At 46.1% G+C, this 23616-nt stretch overlaps 1 protein-coding gene across 6 annotated transcripts in view; it reads left to right on the forward strand.

Annotated features, from left to right (window-relative positions):
• The window catches only part of IGSF9B (immunoglobulin superfamily member 9B), a 124038-nt gene that overhangs the window by 86879 nt on the left and 13543 nt on the right, over window positions 1–23616 (forward strand). For 4 of the 6 annotated variants that reach the window (XM_081172452.1, XM_081172456.1, XM_081172455.1 and 1 more), the window contains exons 11-18: window positions 2377–2527; window positions 9345–9468; window positions 14904–15079; window positions 15657–15883; window positions 17128–17212; window positions 18003–18164; window positions 19649–19694; window positions 20163–21794. In XM_081172452.1, the coding sequence (XP_081028578.1) occupies window positions 2377–2527; window positions 9345–9468; window positions 14904–15079; window positions 15657–15883; window positions 17128–17212; window positions 18003–18164; window positions 19649–19694; window positions 20163–21794 (2603 nt within the window). Of the gene's footprint in view, window positions 1–2376; window positions 2528–9344; window positions 9469–14903; window positions 15080–15656; window positions 15884–17127; window positions 17213–18002; window positions 18165–19648; window positions 19695–20162; window positions 21795–22320; window positions 22688–23616 lie in introns of all 6 variants that reach the window. The other 2 variants (XR_014002522.1, XM_081172453.1) reach the window with 2 other exon arrangements.

Consider the following 23616-nt stretch of genomic DNA (forward strand, 5'->3'; position numbering starts at 1 on the left):
GCTACCAGTGACCAGATCAGCTGTCATGACTTTTGACCCATTCCACAAAGAATCCTGGTAACTGTAGTTTTGTGGCATGGGGGATATTTTTTGAAGGGACTCCTGAAGAACTGCAGCTCCCAGGATTCCTTGGGTTGGGGGCCATGGGCATTAAAACTGGCCTAGAAGTGGTTTAAAGTCATAGTGCAGATAAATGTATGCACTCAGTGTTTCAGCTCCCAGAATTCATCTATTCTGTCTCCCAAATATTACTGTATTTTTTAAAACATACATTACAATTATGTAAGGTTCATAGCTGTTAGGTGAGCCGCCTTCAGTTGCTGCAGAATTATGCAGGCATTCAGGTCACACGGAACAGTTCAGCTTTTTGTTGCCTGACCCCACTGACCTGCATCCTTTGGAGGGTGAACATCTGCAGGGAGAAGCCTGCTGTACTCAAGTGGGTGCTTTGTCAGTGGGGTAGTAGAGCAGGAACATTTGGGCACTTTTTTCCAGCTATCACGGCCATCACTACCAGTTGTCAGAAGCAGGTGCCTCTTAAGGTGACTGTTAGAAGAAAAATATTACTCCCTTTCCCTTACGGGGTATCTAAGAGCCCATATAGAGTCCTTAAGTAGGTTCTCTAATGGTAGGAGAAAATAACAGAGGCCAACCAGAGTATATTGAGAAGCAAAGCAGCTAGTAAGCATGATCTTTATTAAACTGTTGCAACAGGGTCCCCCACTCACCCCACGCAGGGAGGGAGGAGAGGAACCTAGAACAATGGTGTGCAAGCTCTTATATAGACATTTGAAAATTGCCTCCCCTGTAGCTCAAGACCACCCCCCAAAACATCATACATACATTACTGAAGGGGTGGTCTACAGCAGAAAACCTGTGCCAAGATACCTAATGGTCACTGATTGCTTTCATCTGGGCATCCTGGCCATTCTTTTGTGATGATAAATACTCAGTTCCTGAATCCAGGTCACAGGCTCACCCTATTCATACACAGATACACCCTTCAGACAGGATTTGTTAGCCAAAAACAAGGGGGAGGCTTTCCCATTTCCTTCCTCCTTGCAGAGAAACATTTGAGGTCAATTTGGGAGAGTCAAAATGGTTTCAGGATTGCTCTCCTGTACTATTTCAGACACGTAGTTTATATACTTATGCATGTGTTTGCATTGTAAGTTTATGAACATAGAATTCCAATAATAATAATAATAATAATAATAATAATAATAATAATAATAATAATTTTTTATTTATACCCCGCCCTCCCCAGCCAAGGCCGGGCTCAGAGCGGCTTACAAGCAATAATAAAAACAAGATGAGTGATTACAACTTAAAAACAAAAATAAAATACAACATTAAAATAATGGAACATTAAAATATTAAAATGGAGCCTCATTGCAGGAGAAGGAAAAGAAAAAAGAAAAAGGGGGTGGAGGGAATCAAATTGGCTCCAATCCAAAGGCCAGGCGGAACAACTCTGTCTTACAGGCCCTGCGGAAAGAGATCAGATCCTGCAGGGCCCTGGTCTCATGAGACAGAGCGTTCCACCAAGTTGGGGCCAGTGCTGAAAAGGCCCTGGCCCTGGTTGAAGCCAATCTAACTTCCTTAGGGCCTGGGACCACTAGGGTGTTGTTATTTATGGACCTTGAGGCTCTCCGTGGGGCATACCAGGCGAGGCGGTCCCGTAGGTACGAGGGTCCTAAGAAAAATTAATGCATCAACCCACCCTCAAAGAAGAGTGGTAGATGCAGATTTACATGTGCTACTTCATAGATGTACTGGATTTCTGTTTTAATTATTTCTAAATTTGTACATCTCACTGTAGAGGAAGCAGACTATGGGTTGATTACCTGTGTCTCTGCTCAGCCTGCTGACCAGCTGCTAATTGAGAATGTGTAACTTCAGGGTTGTTCCTGCTCTTCTTTCTTACGATTCTTTCTCATTTAAACTGGACTTGAGCCAGGCAACCCTTCAAGTAAGGAACTGTCCACTGTGAAGGGGGTCCCCTGCCCAAACCCCACTTTATCTGTGCAGCAGAAGCACCCTCATGCCCATTCCTTGCTCTGTCCTTGCCTGCTCCCGCATCTCTGCTGGTTCTCCAGCTCTGCCTTGTACCTCTTTGTGCTCCTTTCTCCACACCTGCCTTACCTGCTCATACCGCCTTTTGGGAGCTGACCTCTCTGGCCAATGATTTTGCCAAAGATGCCTCCAAGTGTCTGCAGGAAGGGCCCAGAATCGCACCCCTCTCCCAGTTTGTGCTAGCAGCATTGGCATCGTGTTGCCTCACTCTGCTGCCCTTGCGACATGCCTCTGAGTTGTGTTTTTTCTCTCTTTATTTCTCCTTCCTTTCCCCTGTGCTTTCTCTGTTGTTTGACCAAGGTAGGGAAGCCCAGTAGAAGCAAGCACAACACCCTTCCAAGTGGCAGCCTCCAGTTCCGATCTCTCAGTAAGGATGACCACGGAGAGTGGGAATGTGTCGCTACCAACATAGTCACAAGCATAACTGCTAGCACTCATCTGACCGTCATCGGTAGGTATGGGAATGGATTGGAAGCGTTCATGGGCATGGCCAAGGCATCAAACGGGGGATGCCATGGATGTTTGTGGTTTTTCTTCTCCTGGAGTGAAAAATGTTATACAGTGGTACCTCGCAAGACGAATGCCTCGCAAGACAAAAAACTCGCTAGACGAAAGGTTTTTCCGTTTTCGATTTGCCTTGCAAGACGAATTTCCCTATGGGCTTGTTTCGCAAGACGAAAACGTCTCGCGACTTTGTTTCCTTTGTCTAAAAACAAAGACACGTTTTGTTTATAAAGTTAATTTATTTTCCCTTCAATTTTTGAACTGCTCTTTACAGTATGTGTGACTTTAAAGAGCAGTTAATAAACTGTTGTTGTACCAAATTTGGCTTTGTTTGGACTTTTTTTGACCATAGGAACGCATTAATTGATTTTCAATGCATTCCTATGGGATTTCGTGATTCGCAAGACGAAAAATTCGCTAGACGACAAAACTTGCGGAACGAATTAATTTCGTCTTGCGGGGCACCACTGTATTTGCTATTGCGGATAACGGTCCTGAGGAAGCAACCATTTGCAAATAGTTCTCACTGAGCTGTGGGGAGAAAAAAAAACAACAATCAGCAATGAACAGTTGCACTGTTAAACCAGCAGTGCTGTAGCCTTGTCCCCTTCAGTGCAATGGTGGTTCAGAATTGTGGGAATTAGACTCTAGTTCCCATTTAGCAGAGCTTTGTGGAAGAGAGTCCTGGGTCTTTTAAAGTTTAAAGAGCAAATAGTTTTTACTTAGTGTAAAGCAACGCAGGTAGGTGATACATAGGTTGCTAAAACATCTTACATAGATTAAATTGTTACAGCCAAACTCTGACTCTGAGGCAGACAGCAGCACAACACAGCATACCTGCTGGTCTAACTGTTAAGACTGTTCAACTAACTGCCATAAAGATACCAACTGCCATATCTGCCACAGAGCACATGACATCACAGAGTTCTGAATTTAACCCTTTACATACACATTAGTCAGATAACAATGTGTAATAGTGTGGCTTGCAATAAAATAAAATAAAATAAAATAAGTAAATCAGTGCTCGAATTACAGTGCTCAAAATACATTTCATGGCAGTCCCTTAAAGGTGCAATTTTTTACAGGTTTTTTTTGGGGGGGGAGAATGATAAGGAGTCAGGAAGGGGACCTTGTGGGTTTTAATAAGGATCCCCCTCCCCTTTCTCAACCACTGGAGCACTGTTTTGAAGTGGTGACTGAATTGCAGTAGTTGTGAAATAGTCTTGCCTGTGCTTTTTAAACCTTGGAACTATAGCAGTTTGGGAACCGCCCCAAATCCGATGGCTCTGAAAATAGCAGATCTGCTTTTGTGGACATGTCTTTTGAGCAGATCAGGGCTGTCTTAAGCATATCTGGCGCCGTAGTGCAAAGATCCCTCCGCCCCCCCCCCCCGTTTTCCAGAGTTGCCGACCTTTTTTAGGGGGGATGGCACTGCCGGCGACGCTCCCAGCTTTGCGGGGCTGTAGGAGGTGGGCAGCGACTGGAGGGCAGCTCCTCTGGTGGGGAAGAGGAAGAGGCTGGACGTGGCGGCTACTGGCTCAGCTGGCCACTTTTTGCTGTAGTGGCCATGGCAGGCGGAGGCTCCGGGCGCGGCACTGCTTCGGCGCGGCATGGCGGAGGTGGGCAAGGACGGTGAGCTGATGCTGGGAGGTGCCACGTCCAGCCCCCGCCTCTTCCCTGGCACCCTTCAGAACTTGGCGCCCTGCGCCACTAGCCTCTATGGGTAAGACGCCCCTGGAGCAGGTGGTGGTGGTATCCAGGAAGATGGAAATATGTGTAATAAGGAATGCAGTTCTCTCTTGACCATTGCAATTGAAAGGGTAGGAAGAGAAATGTTGAACAAAATCCTAATGAGAGGTTACAACCAAACAGGACAGGATGTCTGAATGTTGGTGGCGAGGAGGAGAATGGAATAGAGTCCGCTGAGGAGGAGGGTTGGCTCATGGCTGGCTTCTGAGATAGAACACAGCTGATAGTGTCTCCAGAATAGGAAAAGAATGGATTAGGAGAAGGCATGCTGGGAATGAAGGGTATGTAGAGAAAGCAGAAGTGCAACGGAGGCTGATCTCCATATTTAGAAAGTCTGGCCTTTGTGTGTATGAAGAAGATATCCAGTTTTAGATCCATACTGGAGGACAAGTAAAATTCCCAGATACTGATGTTTCACTGAAAAGAGCCAACTAGCCAAGGTCTGGTGGTACCATCAGGTTCATAAAGTCTCCTAGGTAATGCATAATTGATCCAGTGCTGGGGATAGATAAACAGGGAGGAATGATTTTATTTTATTTATTTTAGAATCAGGGTTCCTGATGAATTCAAGGGTTTTTTTCTTTTTTGTTTTGCAACATCTGCATAGTGTTGTTGGCATTAAAATGGCAGTATGTATCCCCACCCATCTAATCCTTATTTACTATTTCTGGGGGAAATCTGATAAGTTTCTTTAGAAAACAGCAGATATCACCTGTTAGTGCTATCTCAGTGACCTCATCTGGAAGCATGTTTTCTTGAAAGTTTGACCTGAGATAAAAGAAAATACTGTTCTGCCACCTTTGAATGAAAAAATGCCAATCCATCACCCTGTGTTTTGGGTTGAGTGCTGTTTCCCCAACTTCTCTTTGCCTCTCTTTTCAATGATTTCATTGTGTGGACTTTTCAAGTGTCCCATCTGTTTGCTCTAGGAGTCAAAATGCTTGAGCCTACAGCCAGCAGAGTGGCTAATGGATAATTGGAGGGAGGTGATGTGCTTCTCTGTGTCAAGGGAGGCTCATATTTCTTGGATGATCTCTGTGGCAAATGCCATGTCTGAGTCATAGATGGTTCCCAGGAAGAGAAGATCATTTTTTCCTTTTAATTTCATGCTTCAGTGAACCTGTTGCTAAAATCTGCTCTTTAATTCTTTTTTTATTTTTTAAATTTTATTTTGGCTATCTCTTTAGATGGGTTGAGGGGGAAGAAAAAGAGCATCCTTTCTTGTAGGTTGGTAGGTTTCTCACCTGCAAATGATGAGTCTAGACACATATATGGCTTCAGCCTCAATATTTGTCAGGGCCTAGCAGGATTCAGGCTCCCAATTACTCAGATTTTGGTGAAGAACCATAGCTCAGTGGTAGAATATTTGCTTTGCATGCACAGCATCTCAAGTTGAATTCCCCGGCATCTCTGAGTAGGGCTGGCAAAGAATCCCTGTCTGAAAGCTGTCACTAGCCAGTGTAGACAATGCTGAGCTAAATAGCTCCAGTGGTCTGACCCTGTATAAGACAGCTTCCTATGGACTCACATCCTCTGTGCTTCCTTGATTACTGCTTTGGTTCATCTGCACCTATCCAAAGCATTGCCTCTTTCCTTTTACAGATAAGCAAAAAGGTAGAGGCACAATCCACTTCCTAGCCGAAGGTGGACTGCAAAGCCCTGTTCAGAAAAAAATCAAATGGGTGAGACTAGCAGGCATTCCTAGGGAAGGATATTCCATAGTTTCGGGGCAACCTCAGAGCAAGCCCAGCTTCTCATATGACAATATAACCTCCAAACATATATGTGGAGGGGATGCAGAGGAGGGAGAATTGTGAAACCTCATACTTATTTGACGACTAAGGGGTTCCCTTTGGCTTTAGAATATTGAATTTTCCCTGGATCACACTCTATTTTACCTAGAAATAATGTGGAGTTTGTGAGCAGTCATGTCTACATAGACCTATAATAAATAATGTATCTTTTTAAAGATAATGTGGTTCTGGAAGGTCCACAGGCCCCAATGCAGCACACAGACCACACTGATGCAATGGTGTGAGCAGCTGAACCTCCCTAAAGTACAGGTTGCATGGACTGGTTGTGTATCCATTTTAGACATAGTGATCACCACCAACTTGGACAGCTGTAGAAGAGCATTAGACATATTCACGCTGAATAACGATATCCACGGCTACTAGTCATGGTGTCCACATTCTGCTTCGACTGTTGGAGGCCTCTGAATGTCCATTGCTGGGAATCACAAGTGCAGAGAACTTCTGTTGCACTCAGAATCTGCTTGTGGGCTCCTCATAGTCACCTGGTTGGTCACTGTGAGAACAGGGTGCTATACTAGATGGGCCTTTCTCCTGATCTGGGAGGGCTCTGCTCACGTTCTCATGAAGTGACCCATGGATTTGTGTTGCTTCCAATGGACAAAGACTATTGCAGTATTTGCAGAAGAGGTTTCTGTCAAGGGTTGTGAAAAGAGGGAAGCTGCCTCCCTCCGAGCTCCGGAGGGAGTCTGCTCGGCAGGGGCTGGGTCCTACCGCGCCGGCGACGCGGGGACCCTTAAAAACCACGGGCACGGAGCCCGTGGACATGGTGACTCGGCTAGCACCGCTAGCGCCCTCCCGACTCGTGAAGGAGCCTTTTTAAAGGCTTCCGATCGGGTGCCGGGGAGCGGCGTGGTGCTGTGAGTCCTCCGCTTCCCCTGCCGAGCGCAGCCGCATGCCATTCGACGGAGAGCGCTGGCTTCTTCCATTGGAAATTTGGACTTTTAACAACAACCCGTGAGTAATTGGGTAACCGGGTATAAAAGGAGAAAAAAAGATTTTTTTTTCGGATTCGGCACGAGCGGGGGCGATCTAAAAAGGAAGTCAGTCCCCCCCTGATTGTAAACATGCTAAAACAAGGACTGGGTAACCAAGATCGATCCAGAAGTTTATTGCTGATAAAAATTATTAATTCCACGATGCGAAATTACAAGAATTGTGCTGGAGGAGAAAAGTGGAGGGTGAGAGGGAAAAGGCAACCCCCCCCCCTGGGAACCGGGGCGATTCGTAGAACCTGGTGAAGAGAGACGGAGAATTTGACAGCTGTCAAAGTAGCTGTCAAATCTTGAGAATATAAAGAGGACTTTGTTACAAGTATTTTGCTGGTTAATTCTGTTATAATTTGATATAATATGGATACAAACTGTCGGGGGAAAAAAGAAACAACAATTTGACTTTTGGATTAGAGGATACAAAGTTACTGCAATCCCCCTAGAGGGGTTTCGGGACATTACAAGCGGTCGTATGTGGAAAACTACTCTGGGATGTGCACAGGTCTTATCTTCTGGGAAAGCTGCAAAACTGAAATACTATTTTGTCTACAGAGGTGTTTATATTAAAAGGAGATAATAGAATTTTCTATTGAAGAAAGGAAGGGACTGGACGTAAGTTTTTGTTCCTGAATAACAAACCTCTGTAGAGATACTAGACTTCGGAATAAGAACGTTTTAGCAGCTGAACAAGACAAGAAACCTGAGAAAGTAAGGAATAAAAAGAACAAAGGACCAACTACGACACGGAAAGAACAATGGGAGGAGCAACAAAGACCAAGGAAACTAAAGGCCTCTATTGTCTGGATTTTTGAAGTTAAATATCAATAAAACAAATAAATTTAAAGAAAACCGGCAAGGTGGAATGAGAAAAATTTGGCTGTGGACTTGAGATCTCCAGGCCGATAACATACAGACTGATGGACATGGGGAATTCAAACCGGGGAAGGGAGGGGGAATCTTGGAATCCAAAGGCTATGTAACCAACTTTTTGAATCTTCTTATATCTTTTATTTTCTATTTCTTTATATAACTTTGGTATCTTGATCTATCATGTTTTTTTTTAAAAAAGGGGGAATTCGTGGAAGGAAATTGGGGCAGATCTTGGGGGAAAAATCTTTTTTCTATTTCTGTTAAAGATGAGGAGTGATGGTAAGATTGTATAAATTTAAATTGGCTAATGGGTTAAACATATTAGGTTTTAATTGGGAATGAGAGCTTGTGGAACCAACTTAGGGAAAGGGGAATACAGTCGGGAGGGGAAGGAGGGAGTCCTAGAAAGAAGGTTATGAAAGTAAGAATTTAAATTTGTCTTTCTTTTTCTTTCTTTTCTTTATCTTCTCTATTTTTCTTATTCTGTTATTATTGGAAATTTTAATAAATATGATTAAAAAAAAAAAAAGAGGGAAGCTGCCCACTGGGTGCTGCTATTGCATTCCCCTGCCCTCAAATTAATAATGTCAAAATTACTGATGTTGCATGGTGACTCCCTCTCCAAAACAAGGTTGCCAGCTTTGAACCTGGTTGCTTGGCCCTTTAATTTCCACTTCTCTCTTCCTCTGCTTCTTAACAGCTATGTGCTCTCTCTTTATTTTGCCCTGGTACTTTGTCCTGATAAGGACAGAAAATAAGAAATATGAAGATAATGGAATGTATAATATAGGGCAGGCTACCCAAATTTAGAAAATTTGACTAAATTATCGTAAGGATTGTTAAACATACTAATGATCTCAAAACAGTAGTGATCTCAAAGATAACAACAACAACAACAACAACAACAACAACAACAACAACAACAACAACAGTAGTAGTAGTAGTAGTAGTAGCAGCAGCAGCAGCAGCCAGGGACTCTCAGGGCCAGGGACTGAACGTGGCTCTTCAGCTAGCCCTTTGGACTCTGCCACACCTTCCCAGACCATGCTCTGTGCCTTCCTCTATTGCTTTTACCTGGTTCTAATATGTCCTTGAGTTCTGATGGTACCTCTTGCTTGCTTGGAGGGAGAGCGGTGTTTGTCTGGCCACACCCACCCTTGACATGCGGCCCTTGGGAGATTTCCCATGCAGGAATGTGGCCTTCAGGCTGAAAAAGGTTCCCCATGTCAGTTTTAAAAAACAACTCTATAATTTGATGTGCAACCATTTTTTTCTAATTATTTCCCCTCGGCATCTTAAACAGTTTCATTCTTTTTTCTCTCCCCCTCTTCCCTGTTTTCAGGTACAAGCCCCCATGCCCCAGGCAACGTGCGCATCACTGTTTCCATGACCTCTGCCAATGTTTCCTGGGAGCCTGGCTATGATGGTGGATATGAACAGACATTCTCAGTTTGGTACGGCCCTCTGTGAGTCATCCCAGCATGCTTTGCTCTCTGCTTCTTTTCTTTCTCACTCGGCCAGAACTCGGAGTAGGAAGGGGCCTTGCCCTTCTCAGGCTGGAGTTCCCCCGAACAGCTTGTTTTTAGCCTGATGTGCTTGAATGCCAATCACTCTAAGCGAGCCAGCAAGGGTGTCAGGTGTACCCAATACTTCTTTTCCAAAGAAGAAGATTAACACAGAATAGGGTTTTCTCCACCCCTCTCAGTAGTGCCTATATCCACTACTGTGAGGCTGTTCATGTGCTTTGTTTAATACATTTATCTCTTGTCTTTGTTTCTATAATGGAACTCAAGGTGTTGTAGGTGGGTTTCTGGGCACTGACGAGGCCCAGACGTCCTGAGGTGCAAACCAGAGGTGATATCAAGCATTTGATTGGCCCTTGTGTGCTTAGATTGGAGTAGGGGCCATTTGGAGCAGAACCCCAGCATTGGGGGAAGGGGGTGTTGGCACTTTGTCCCCACTGCTATCACACTCTTGATTCCCCCTCCAGTTGCTCTTTGACAGTTTTTCATCACATGAGAACTTGTGAACCCCCAATGAAGCTGAATGTTGGAAAACTCAGGACTGATAAAATAATGTCCTACTTCATGCAGCAGATAAACTATGGCATTTGCTGCCACATAGCTTGTGTCTCATGAAGTTGAATGCAACCTGCCAGTCATATATTCATGGTTTCATCAAGTGTTTCCTGTTTGATTTTGATTCCTATACAAAAGATAGGGCACCCAGTTTTGTTTAAAAGTTTCTATTGAGTGGTTTCTCCCATTCCATAGTTGATTTTATTTTGTCATTTAAACCCCACCTTTCCTCCAAGGAGCTCAAGGTGGCATAGATTGTTCTCCCCCTCCCTGTTTTTTCCTCGCAACAATTGCTTATAGCTCATGATTTTATTCATGATCATTATATCCCAGGTCTTGTGGGGGATAGGTAGACAGATAGTAGCTACATTGCCTATCAGCACAAGCTAGCTCAGAGAGCACCAGGATTCCAGAGAAGGGAGCATAGCTCAGAGGGTAAACTGCATTCATGGCAGGTGGAAGACCTCAAGTTCAATCTCCAGAATCTCCAGTTAAAACCATGGTGGGGTACCTCTGGCCTTCCAGATGTCATTGGACTCCAACCCCTGTCAACCCCAGCCAGCATGACCACTAGCCAGATATGGTGGGAACTGTAGTCCAGCAACATCTGAAGGGCCACAGGTTCCCTTGCATCAAAACTATCAGGTAGTAGCAGGTGATTGGGAAGGACCCTTCTTTGCCTGAGGCCCTGGAAAGCTGTTGTCATTCTGTGCTGGTCTAGATGGGCAAATTGGTGTAAGGCAGCTACATGCCTTCCCATTTCAAGCTCTTTGCCATATTAGGCAGGTGCTCAGATGTTGCTGCAGCATAGCAAATTCGTTGCCTTGCACACGGCTTGGCAGAAAGAGACCTCCAAGCTGATTGACATTCTGTCACTCTGTTGACTCTGAAGGAAAAGTACAGGTGACAGCGACCTGCATTTCAGTTGTGTTTCTCATCTCAAATCCTTGGGGATCTTCTCCCCACCCTTTCTTCTCCTCTTATTCTCCTCCCTCCTCTTGATGGTCGAAGCTGACCAGCTTAGGGGTGAGGATGGTGTGTTGCTGATGGAGCAGAGATTGGCTATGTGCTTCCCCATCATAAAATCTACCTAGCTTCCTGAAGAGGATAAAGGTAGCACTTTATCCTCTTCAGGAAAGTGAGGGTTATATGATTATGTAAAGAAACAAAATGAGGGAAGGAAGGAAGGAAGGAAGGAAGGAAGGAAGGAAGGAAGGAAGGAGAGATGGGAGATAGGGGTGGGATAAAGGAAAAGGGTGGTGTGGGGGGTGGAGGAACACAGATCAATCAAGGGAATAGGCTTAGAGTACAAAATTTATGCAGCTGCCTCTGTGATTAAAATATCATCGCAAAGGAACGATTAAACCATCTTCACTTTGTGAGCTGTGTCTCACCTTGGAGGGGAACAGCCAGATTGCTGTCAGCTGTCCTGGCAATTTTTACCCCATCACATTGTTGAGAAACAGGGATGTTTTCAGAACCTTTAAAACAAAATAGGTTAATTTTCTTTGGCTTGGGTCTGCGCAAGGAGTCCCCAGGGGTGCGGGAAAGGAGCATAGGCATCTGTGGCAGATGCTTCTGCATTAAGCCAGCTCTGTCGATACAAGATGCTTCCATTTTTGGAAGGTTCCCAAGGCAAAGAGTAGCATGTAATGGCTAGAGGGTTAGACTAGGATCTGGGAGTCCAGGGTTCAAATCCCCTACTCAGCCATGAAACTTGCTACTGTGTGACCCTGGGGTGGGGAGCAGTCACTGTCTCTTAGCCTAGCCTACCTCAGAGGGTTGTTAGGAGGATAAAATGAGGAGGTGGGGAGAGCTATGTCCATCATCTTGAGCTCTTTGGAGGAAAGGTGGGATCTAAATGTAATAAATAAATGATAAACATTTTTTCCCCTCTACAGGGAACCTGTTCCATGCTGACTCACCTGCTGAAGAAGCCCTGCATTTCTTTTACAGGGATCCCGGTGCCCTCGCAGAGGATTCTGGGGCATGCTTCTTTCATGCAGGTCCCTGGTTGCGTCTGTTGAGCCTCCTTATGGCCCTGCATGAACTGAGCACAACCTAAAACTGAGCACAACCCAGTGCCCTTCCAACATCTGGCGTTGCAGGGGGAGACTGCAAATGACAGACGAGCTGTCTTTCACCATTATTGATTCCCACCCTCCTAACTAACTGAGCTTTGGGGAAGCCCAGAGTGCTCCAGGACATGGTTTCAAAGTCACTGCCCTAAGGAGTTGTTTGCTTCCATCTTTAGCAAAGAGTTGCAATTTATTACCCACTGGAGCTACTTATTGGTGCCATGCTAAATTCTCCCTCCCCTTTTAATTTACATCCTGGGATTCTCTTTCCTGCTGGACTCTTATTCATTTATTCTCCCCAAGTGAATTGCAGTTGGGTTTGGTGTTTTTTTGGTTTATGTGGTGCAGCTTGAAGCAGCTGGATCTTCCCTTTAGGGCAAGAAATGACAACATTTTCTCGGTCTATGGTTGTATTCCAGTAGGGGTAATCTATCAGAGAGAGTCTGCCAACTGTGAGCAGACATGAAGCCTGCAGTGGGGCAAAAGCAAAAAGGAGACTACCTCCTTTTTCTCTCTACCCTTGCCTCCTTTCTCCCCATCCGACAGTCTGCCAGAGGTCTGAACTGCTTGCTTGCAGAGGGCTTTATTGACGTTAGTGGGAGGGCCTCATGCAGTTTGAGGTTGCCTGCCTGCTCCATAGGGCCTTATCCACTTCCACTGATGTCTATGGGTTGTAATCCAAAGTCGTGCTAAATTAAAGTCACTTAGTGGTATACTTGTTGCACCCTTGAAATGTTTTGCCCCAGCGGAAAGTTGTCGCTCAAGAGAATGCATGAGCAGGTTGCTGGTAATTTTGTTGCATGACAAGTGGTGCAATGTATTGCACAGAGAGTTTCCACTAGCAGCACTGTTGTGTTGGCATCTTCTGTTGCATAACATTAAAAAGGAATGGAGGAGGTAGCAGAGTCAGATCAGCAGAGCAGGGTAAGGATCAGAGTTCCTGCATGTAGCAGGTGCTTTGCTGCAAAGGCAAAGCTTGCCTACAGGAGATGTTACAGAGGAAAACAGGAAAAGACAGGGACCAGTCACTGTGAAGAGGGGCAGAGCAAGACAGACTGAAGCTGCTCGGACCTAAAAGGGACCCACGTCTTCCCAAATTGTTCCTTGGAAAGGCTCTGGTTGAACTCTGGTTGGAGGGATCCTGACAGGCACTGTTGCCTTTGCCCTATGGGCTGCTGTCCAGATGGTCCCATTGTCTAGGCTTTTATTGGGCTGCCTGGATCTTGCTCTGGCTTCACTTTAATCACATACTTGCACCTACTTCCGCCAGCAGCTTTGTTTCTGCAGAAGCAGATGCTCTTGGTGGAAACATTACATAGGATTAGTGGTGCAAAGGAGAATTGTCAATTCAATGGGCCAACCCCATTTTGTTCCTTGAGGCAAAGGGCAAAGATTGTGGCTCCCTCAGGTTCATGTACAGAAGCTGACCTGATTAGCAGTGGAATCTTATCTCAATGCCAAACAGCAACCTCCACTGCCCTGAAGGACAGCAGGCTCACTTAGGGGGTGCAAACCTGGCCATATGGTGCAAACAGCCCTACCCAATCCTCACTCCTCAGCATCTGCTGCCTGCAGTGACTGCCTCACTCTTCCTTATGGTAGGGACAGCCCTGGGCAATCCCCATTGCCTTTTTTCAATGCTCTGCCTTCCTTTCCGTTGGCATCAGCAGGGCCTGGAATGTGACCAGAGTGAATGAAATCATTTCTTGGCCGTGGTCCTCATGGGAGGTGCTGCTCAGGTGAGCCTAGCTTGAAGGCAGCATTTGGCTCTGGCATTAATTTGGCAGTCCCGCTGATGACGTATGAGTCAGCCTAGCCTCCCACCTGCTTATCCGTTAGCAGAGCTAGCATCGTGTGCCATGGAGAGGGCCGTCAGTAATTAATGTTTAGATTTGCCGTGACAAATAATCAGGGTTGATGCGGTAAGAGACCCATGGGTGCAGGATGGCTGGATGAAAACATATCATTTCCGATTATCATTGTACTGCTGGGGGCTGTCATCATTTCATTAGTTTACATCCGATTGGATGGAAAGATCTGTACCCAGGTTTAGAGTGGCAAGCAAAAAACCAAATTACATCTCCCTCCTCTTTTGCTGCTGTGGAAACAGATCAAGCCTTTAGAAACTTGCACACAGACCTTAGTGGTACAAAATTGCAGGGGTGTGTGTGTGTGTGTGTGTGTGTGTGTGTGTGTGTGAAGAGAGTGAGAGAAGAAACTCATTACATTAAGTGTTGGGTGCAGAATTCAACTTCTTTGATGTGTCACCCTTCATTAAAATCAACAATCAGGCTAGCCCATATGATGGTTAAAAACAGGTTTGAAAGCTTGTGGGCAACACCTGCTGCATTTGCAGGAATCAGGGGAGTCTCTGAATAAGATCTGTGGGAAGCCAGAGGGTGTGGGGTTCAGGTCTCATTTTCCCCTCCCATGTAACTAGCAGGAGCAAAATAAATAATTCAAATCTGGAGTGATAATGCAAATGTGCTGGATTGATTCTGGCCGCAGAATCAAGCATTCCTTGCCATGAAATGTGAGTCATGTTGGTGCAGAATTTTGTATTTAGCAGAGTCCTGGGTGTCATTAGATCCAACCCCAAGTAGCTCCATTGTTCATTAAGGAATTATCTCTCTCTTTTTTCCTCTTTCTACACTTTTCTTTTCTCTCTCTTGTTCTCTTTTTTCTCTTTGATTTCTTCCCTCTAAAGAACCCGCCCCTTCGATTGTCTTTCTTCTATCTTGCCAGGATGAAGCGGGCACAATTTGGACCTCATGACTGGCTCTCTTTCCCAGTGCCAACTGGGCCCAGTTGGTTCCTCATGGATAATCTAGAACCGGAGACTGCCTACCAGTTCAGTGTCTTGGCCCAAAACAAGCTAGGCACAAGCTCCTTCAGTGAGGTGGTCACTGTGAATACTTTAGGTGAGACTCAGAAGAGGACCTTGATGACCCAAGGTTCCATAAACCGAAAGAATGAATTACTAGCAGCGTCGTACCCAGTGCTATTCTGGAATTCTAAGAAACCAGAAAGCTTTCAAGGGTTCTCCACATGGTTCAAAATGGTGTCTAATTGCATCCAAGCATAGACAAAAACCTTCTCATTGATCTCAGGAACTGCCAAGCAGAATTTGGTGATGACATCTTAAGAAAGGGGGGAGGGGAGGCACATGGAAATTTAGTGCTGTGCTTACTCTCAGTAAAAGTAAAAGGTTGAGCCAAAGGTGTCATGGAAGAGCAGAGCTTTGAGGAAGCAGTTAAGGGGCAGCAGGATAGGTGGCATAAAGCAGGTATTCTGAGGAAAACATTCTGGGCATAAGGGACAGTAAGGGTGAAATAGCAGAGCTTTTAAAGCAGAAGTGGTCAAACACTTTGGCAAATGTGCCACAATTCCAGTGTAAAACACAAGACCCATCACCGCCCCCATAGGTTTCTTGCGTCTGTTTTAAAAATATTTCTTTTCCCTTCCCCTTCTATCCCAACATATTTTTTTTATCTTCAGCATTCCCTGTCACAACTCCAGAACCCCTGGTGCTGGTTACTCCACCAAGGTGCCTAACAGCCAATCGGACGCAGCAAGGAGTCCTATTGTCATGGCTTCCCCCAGCCAATCATAGCTTTCCGATTGACCGTTATATTATGGAGTTTCGGGTTGGAGAAAGATGGGAGATTTTAGATGATGCCATCTTGGGGAGTGACAGTGACTTCTTTGCAAAGGATTTGACTCAGGTAAGTGGATGACAGATTGAACCTTACAGTGTGGTGGTCTTTCTGAGAAATCTTGGAGTGAATTAAGTGTGCGAGCTTAATAGGAATTCCTTAATAAGAAGGCTAGTAATAATAGACAAGCTTCCCTGAAAGACAATTTGTCTCCCAAACTGTTTATCTTTCCTTGCAATGTTCTGCCACAGAGGAGTGTTGGGTATGTTCCAGGCTGCTCTCTGAGGAACAAAATGAGGTTCCAGGAAGCCTGAGCAGCACTCAATATGAGCTTGTCTGTACATTCCAGAACAGTGTTCAAGGTTGGGTCTCCAGATGTTGTTGGACTACATCTCCCATCATCCTCAGCCAGCTTAGCCAAGTGTCAGGGATGATAGGAGTTGAAGTCCAACAACATTTGAGGATCGAAGGTTGAAGAACATTATCCTAGAGCATAGCCCCCAATCTTCTGTAGAAGAGGTTCTACAGAAGACTGCAAAGGGTTCCTTGGCAAATAGGCCTTTGGAGCACCAGAAATGATGCCCTAATGATGCAAATTTCTAACACACTGCTCTTTCATTTGAGAAGAGTGGTTGACGTACTATCCATCTCTCCGGACTAGAGATGCTTCTGAAATTCCCATCCAAATTCCATTTTAAAAATTATGTATATCAAAATTTCTCCCTGGATTTGGGACTTGCAAATTACCTGGTCTTGCTTCTGAAGTGGAACCAATGCATTAGTAATCCTCTGTGCTCCATTTAAAAAATAATAATAATTCTCTCTGTTCTCTTTTATTATGTTTAATTTTATGTTATATATTTTTACCAGTATAAGCCACCTGGACGGCCCTTTTGACTGTGGACAGGTGGGGTATAAATGGTATTGTGAATTCAGTTTTACGAAGCAAGTGTTAGGTAATCAAGTGATATGTGTGTATATATGTTTGGTGTTAAATGGTCCCTAAGGAAACCCACTAAATACATTTTGGGGGCTTAATTGCTACACTCACTATCTCTTCGGAGACCCTAGAATACTCTGTTTTCTGACTTAACTACAAGTGTTGCAACCTAATGACTCTAGATACTAAAAGTGGCTACTCTCCCTGCATGTATAAAGCCAATTCCTTTGCCACCACTGGGAAAATATATTGTTTCCAATTAAAAACTGAGTCCTACTGTCGATCACAGTTTGTGGTGGCATTCATTTTTCATGACAAATGTCAGCATTGGTTGTCAGGCAATGTTTGATAATGCACATATTTCATACCGTAGGACACATGGTATGAGTTCAGAGTTCTGGCTGTCATGCAAGACCTCATCAGTGAACCCAGCAACATTGCCGGCGTATCCAGCACAGGTAAGGAAGTGCTTTCTCCACCTTCCATTAAGCTTTTTCACCAGCCAAACCTAATCTGCGGATGGGCAAGATCATCACAAGGAGTGGATCCTTCTTGAGAATGGCCTCAGAACTGAAGAAATGTCCTGGCCCTCCCTGCCAGATGAAGGATTTGAACTCAGTTTTGTTTTCCTGCCAAATTATTTAATACATAAATCTGAGTGATACATAGAGGAGGGTAAGGCATTCAGTGGCTACTAGCCACAATGGCCATGCTCTGCCTCCACTATTGGAGGCAGTAATGCTTCTGAGGAGGGGAGAGTGTTATTTTGCTTGGATCCTGCTTATGTGTTTCCCTTGGGCATCTAGTTGGCCACTGTGAGAACAGGATGCTGGACTAGAAGTGCTCCTGGCCTGATCCAGCTTAATTTGTGGTTCTCTGGATCTTGTTGGGCTATTCCTCCCACCATCCCTGACCATTGGCCATGCTGGTTGGGGCTAATGGGAGATGTAGTTCAACAACTTCTAGACGGCCATAACAGACCTGTTAAATGTTGAAGGAGCCAAAAGCCTTGTCCCCCCCCCCCCATGGAGATGTGTTTGAGATGTTGACTGTTGTCCAAACCTCTTCAAAACTGCCTACCACAGCATGGTAGCATCAACCATTTCCCAATGAAATCTCCTCAAATGTGTGTGGTGAAGAGATGATGGAAGTAATTCCATTTGTTTATTCTTACTCTGACGGTCTCCCTGAAGAACAAGTGCCTGTAGCCATGTCTTAAGAGGCTCCCCTATTCTCTGTCTCTCCCAGACATATTTCCACAGCCAGAGCTGACTGATGAAGGCTTGGCCCGGCCTGTGCTGGCTGGAATAGTTGCCACCATTTGCTTCCTCGCGGCTGCCATCCTATTCAGCACTCTAGCTGCCTGCTTCGTCAACAAGCAACGCAAACGGAAACTTAAGCGCAAAAAAGGTGAGTCTGCACCTTGCATTTCCTGGAAAATTAAGGCAATAATCACCTAGGCATCAAGACAGCCTTATACTCAGAAATCTTGAGGAAGTAGTTCTGGGATAAACATGCTGCAATCCAAGACACTTGCTTTCCAAGGTACAGAATATGTGTTCAAACTATTTCTCCTCCACCAAACTTAGGCCGCATTTGCACCATCCACTTAAAGCACCATGATACTACTTTAAACATGTATGGCTTTCCCGAAAGAATTCTGGAAGCTGCAGTTGGTTAAAGTTCTAAACATTGTTAGGAGGCCCCCATTCCCCTCACAGAGCTACAATTTCCAGGGTTTTCTGTGAGGAGGAATTGATAGTTAAGCCATTCTGGGACTGGTAGCTCTGGGCAGGGAATAAGGGCCTCCTAACAACTCTCAGCACCCTGGACAAACTAACTCCCAGAATTCTTTGGGGGAAGCCATGACTGTTTAAAGTGGTATATCAGTGCGGTAAATGGATGGTGTGAATGTGGTCTTAAAATGTCTCTCTACACCCCCACTTGCCTACTTTGGTATCCAGCTAAGTTGTGTAATACTGTGTTTTAATATTAATGCATTGTGTTTTAATTGTTGTATCCTGTCCTGGGACCTTATGGCAAAGTATGGTTAATAAATTGTTGTAGTAGTAATAATAATAAGAGTAATCCCGTTAAAACTAATGTGCTTAAGTTAGTCATGGCCCTTCATTTCAATGGGTCTATTAAATGTATGACTGACATTGGATATAATCACTAGATATGATGATAAGGCCTCAAAGAGCTAACCTGTTTCCACAGTGTCAGGTTGTATCATGGGGTGGGGTGTCGCATGACCAAACGTTTAATAATAATACCACAAAGCATTTGATGTCTGGAAAAAAGAAGTTGACGTCGCCTTCTCCCTGATGTGCTAGTTTTATATGCAGTGCTACTATAAAACACTGATATGCAGTGTTAGGGCATGCTCTCCCTGCTGAAATACAAGAGGCCCTATCGTATTGGCATTCCACTGGCTTCTGTAGACAAACCTGTGCAGGCAAGCATTTCCCGGAACTTGAACTTTGTGTTTTGTTTAAATAATATTTTTAATGAGCTTTTTTTCTTGTGTATTTTAATGATGGGTGTTTTTAATGTTTTTTTATGGAATTCCTTTATTGCCTATATTGCATGTGTGTGTGTTTTATAATTGATGTTATACTTGTAAAGTGCTTAGAAACCATTTTGACATGTAAGCAATGTATAAATTAATAGATGATGATGATGATATGTGCAGCAGCATCTGGTCATGTGGAGAAACATTTAATGTTGTGAACATCCTGTAATAGTGGGGATACCCAGCTTACATTGGCTGCAAGGGTGAGCTTCTTGTTCTGTTTTTCAGTGTTGGAAAAGTAAGAAATAGGGTGCTTCATTCAATGTTGTCCTTTCAACTCTTTTAATTATTTCTCCCACACCCCCTTTATATTTTCCAGACCCTCCTCTCTCAATAACCCATTGCAGGAAGAGTTTAGAGTCTCCGTAAGTATCTGTGTGTTGGGGGAAAAAAGCAGAAGAAAATCTATGAAATCATCAGTTAAAAGCAGCCATTCCCCTTGAGAGTTACACTTCCCAGAGTTCCCTGGGAAGATGGATTAAATGGTTAAACCACCCTGAGAAGTGTAGGAATAGAAGGGTTTCCTAACAACTCTCAGCACCCTTAACAAGCTTCATCTCCCAGAATTATTTAGGGGAAGCTATGATTGTTTAAAGTGGTATTGTGGTGTTTTAAATGTATGACGTGAATGTGGCCTTTGCAAAGGAGAAGTAATATTAATAATGATGTCCCACCCTAACTTCTGCTTATTCATTTTACATCCAGTTAAGGGGTTTATGTTATATAGTGCTCATACATCCTTTTATTCAAACTGTAGTATTAAGCAAACTACAGACGTTGGTCTCCTCTGTGATCCATTATTAAAATTATGCCCCCCCTTTTCTATGGCACAGGTTGTCCTCTGGAAAAGTGAGCCCCGAGAGCATCCGGACGCTCCGTCCCCCCTCCGAATCTTCCGATGACCAGGGCCCACCTGGCAAGCGGATGCTTAGCCCCAGCAAGGAGAAGGAGCTCTCCCTTTACAAGAAGACCAAGCGAGCCATCAGCAGCAAAAAGTACAGTGTTTCCAAGGCTGAGGCAGAAGCTGAGGCGACCACCCCCATCGAACTCATCAGCCGCGGGCCAGACGGCCGTTTTGTCATGGATCCTTCGGAGATGGAGCCCTCCCTCAAGACCCGCAGAATAGAGGGCTTCCCCTTTGTGGAGGAGACGGACATGTACCCGGAGTTCCGCCAGTCCGATGAAGAGAATGACGACCCTGTGATGCCTGCCTCTGTGACAGCCCTCAAGTCCCAGCTGACGCCTCTCTCCTCCAGCCAGGAGTCTTACCTTCAGCCACCAGCATACAGCCCAAGGTTTCACCGGGGCCTGGAGGGGACGGGCACCATGGAGAGCCGCCTCCAAGCCACTGGCCAGGCCAGGCCTCCTGCCCCCAGGCCATTCCACCACGGCCCGTATTACGGTTACCTCAGCAGCAGCAGCCCCGGCGAGATGGACCCTCCGCCTTTCTACATGCCGGAGGTCAGCCCCCTCAGTTCTGTCATGTCCTCCCCTCCTCTGCACCCAGAGGGGCCTTTTGGTCATGCCACCATCCCTGAGGAGAACGGAGAGAACGCCTCCAACAGCACGCTTCCCCTGACCCAGACTCCGACGGGGGGCCGGTCCCCCGAGCCATGGGGCAGGGCCGAGTTCCCTTTCAGCGGCCTGGAATCGTCGCCCATCATGTTCCCCCACCAGCTCCACCAGTGCGAAATGGCCGAGAGCCTGCAGCCAAAGGCCAGTCTTCCTAGGGGACCACCACCTTCCTCGCTCCAGGTCCCCACATCCTACCCTGGCATCCTGGCCCTGGAGGCACCAAAGAGCTGGACTGGCAAGTCACCAAGCAGAAGCCAACCTTCCATGCCCACCACCGCCAAATGGCAGGACAAACCTATGCAACCAATGGCGAGTCAAGGGCAGCTAAGACACACCAGTCAAGGCATGGGCATACCTGTGTTGCCTTACCATGGGCCGTCCGAGTCAGTCAGCCACAGCGGCACAAGCACATTTGGCCTGGACACCAGGTGGTACGACCCCCAACCCAGACCTCGGCCCAGCCCCCGGCAAGCCAGGAGGGCTGAGCCCAGTTTACATCAGGTGGTGCTACAACCTTCGAGGCTTTCCCCCCTGACCCAGAGTCCCCTCAGCTCCCGCACCAGCTCCCCAGAGCTGACGGCGCGGGCCAGGCCACGGCCGGGCCTCATCCACCAGGCGGAGATGTCTGAGATCACTCTGCAGCCTCCGGCGGCCGTCAGCTTCTCCCGCAAGTCCACCCCGTCAACAGGATCCCCTGCTCAGAGCAGCCGGGGAGGAAGCCCCAGCTTCCGGCCAGCCATGGCTTTCACTTCTCTGGCCACCGGCTATCCCCCCCCTCAGTGCCCTTCCCTGCCCGTGGAGCCCATAGACGTCTTCGGACAAATCCCCTCTCCAAGGAGGGGAGGGGAGGACATTCTTAGGCCGGAGCCGACACCGACAACCAGTTCGGGGTAAGTGTGTGTGTGTGTGGACATTGCCTGCTTCCTCTCCCCCCCCCAGCCTCTCTCTCCCTCCCCGCCTCACCTGCTCCCATCCCTTCCCCACAACTTCTTCCCCTGCCACCATCACCTGAATCCATGTCGAGGCACGCTGCAGCAACTTTTTTGGAGATGGCCTCCAGCTGGGATTTCTAGTATTATTTCCCCCCTCCCTTTCCCAGTCAAGTTTTGCAGTGTTGGGCCACCCCCTGCCAATATCCATTACCCCCTCAGCATGGGCGATTAGATCCATAGGGTCCCTGGCCTTTGGGACTGTTGGGAATTGTGTACTGTTGGTTAGCTCAAGGGCTCTCCCTTTTCCTTCCCCATCACAAGAAATAAAAATATTGAAGCTTTCATTTTTGTTTGGGAGTCACGTGCCGGGATGAAATGAAGAGGGTGTCCAAATGTCTAAAAACTGTAGGTTCAGGTGGTGTTTCTTTTCGCTTTGCAACTGGGTCAGCGAGCCCCAGATATTACCAGTATTTTCCTCTTCTAGTTCCTGGCTGTTTACTTTCCTGGGACATTAAGGCCTTGAGGCCCGCTCTTTGCCTTCTTCACATCCTTCTTTTACCCCCCGAGAGGGTTTGTCATCTTCCATGAACGAAACATGGCCGCACAAGCCGCCTTTTTCCACAACATCTCCAAAAGGGGTGCTGCAGCCCCACCCACAAGACTTGGGCGAGGCAAGAGAAACAAAGACATTAGCCACATGAACAGCTTGTAAGGAGAGGACCAAAAAATTAAAAAAGTCAAAATCTACCCCAAACACACAGAAGTCAAATCAGGAAGCCGCCAGCACCCTCGGATCCTGTCCATGCAAGGGATTGCAGCTGGCCAATTACCTCCAGCAGCTGGTTTTCCAGGTACCAGGGTTGCACCAGGCAAAGCGTCTTCTCTTTCTTTCCGTTTCTTCCTTCTCCTCCCCACACCTCTGTCTTTCACACTAACTGTAGGTGCGTTCTCCTTCCATCCTTTTGTCTTTGTTGAAACAATTTTTTTGTTCTCCATGTAGTGGAGTTTGACTCCCCTTGCCCCCTCTCTTGATCCCCCAGCGTTGTGGAAATGAGTGGTGGTACCCTGCCCCCCGCCCAAATGGCTTGATGGAAACGTGTAGATCAATTTGGATCAGGAGGGAGAAGTGACTCAACAGCAAGCAAGGAACAAAGGGTGGGCTGGTTAGACTGTGTGGTCGGCCTGGTATGTGATCCCAAGCAGTGGTTGTGGTAGGGTCATTGTAGAGCAAAGGTGTGAGACTTGAGTATAGCATGGGAAGCTGGCTTTTCACCCCCTTGCCAAACATCCTTGCATTCTACCTATACTCTCTGGTACCTGGAAGCACTTAAGTCTTTGGAGACCCATTTAGCAAGGTTATTGGTTGCTGCTTCAGGAGATTGGACCCAAGGGATAGGAGACATGTCTTTGCACTAAACTGCTGAAGGGCGCTGTAAACGACTAGCAAAATGAAAGCAGCCTCTGTTACTTTAAACCTATGCTTGTATAGACAATCAGAAACCTAATGGATCCAAGACTTCCACTTAAAGGCCACATATGGGAACATATTAGGACACTCTCGAGCAGTGTTCTTGAATATTGGGCTCCCATTTATTGTTGATCTACAACTCCCATCATCCCCGACAATTGGCTTAGTTGGCTGGGGATGATGGGAGTTGTAGTCCAACAGCATCTGGGGATCTAAGGTTGAAGAACACTACTCTAGAGGACACGTCCACACTACAAACTTCATACCATTCTAACTGCCACGACTTCCCCCGAAGAATCATGGGAATTGTAG

This window comes from Podarcis bocagei, assembly GCF_964188305.1.
Source record: "Podarcis bocagei genome assembly, chromosome: 15".
Lineage (NCBI taxonomy): Eukaryota > Metazoa > Chordata > Lepidosauria > Squamata > Lacertidae > Podarcis > Podarcis bocagei.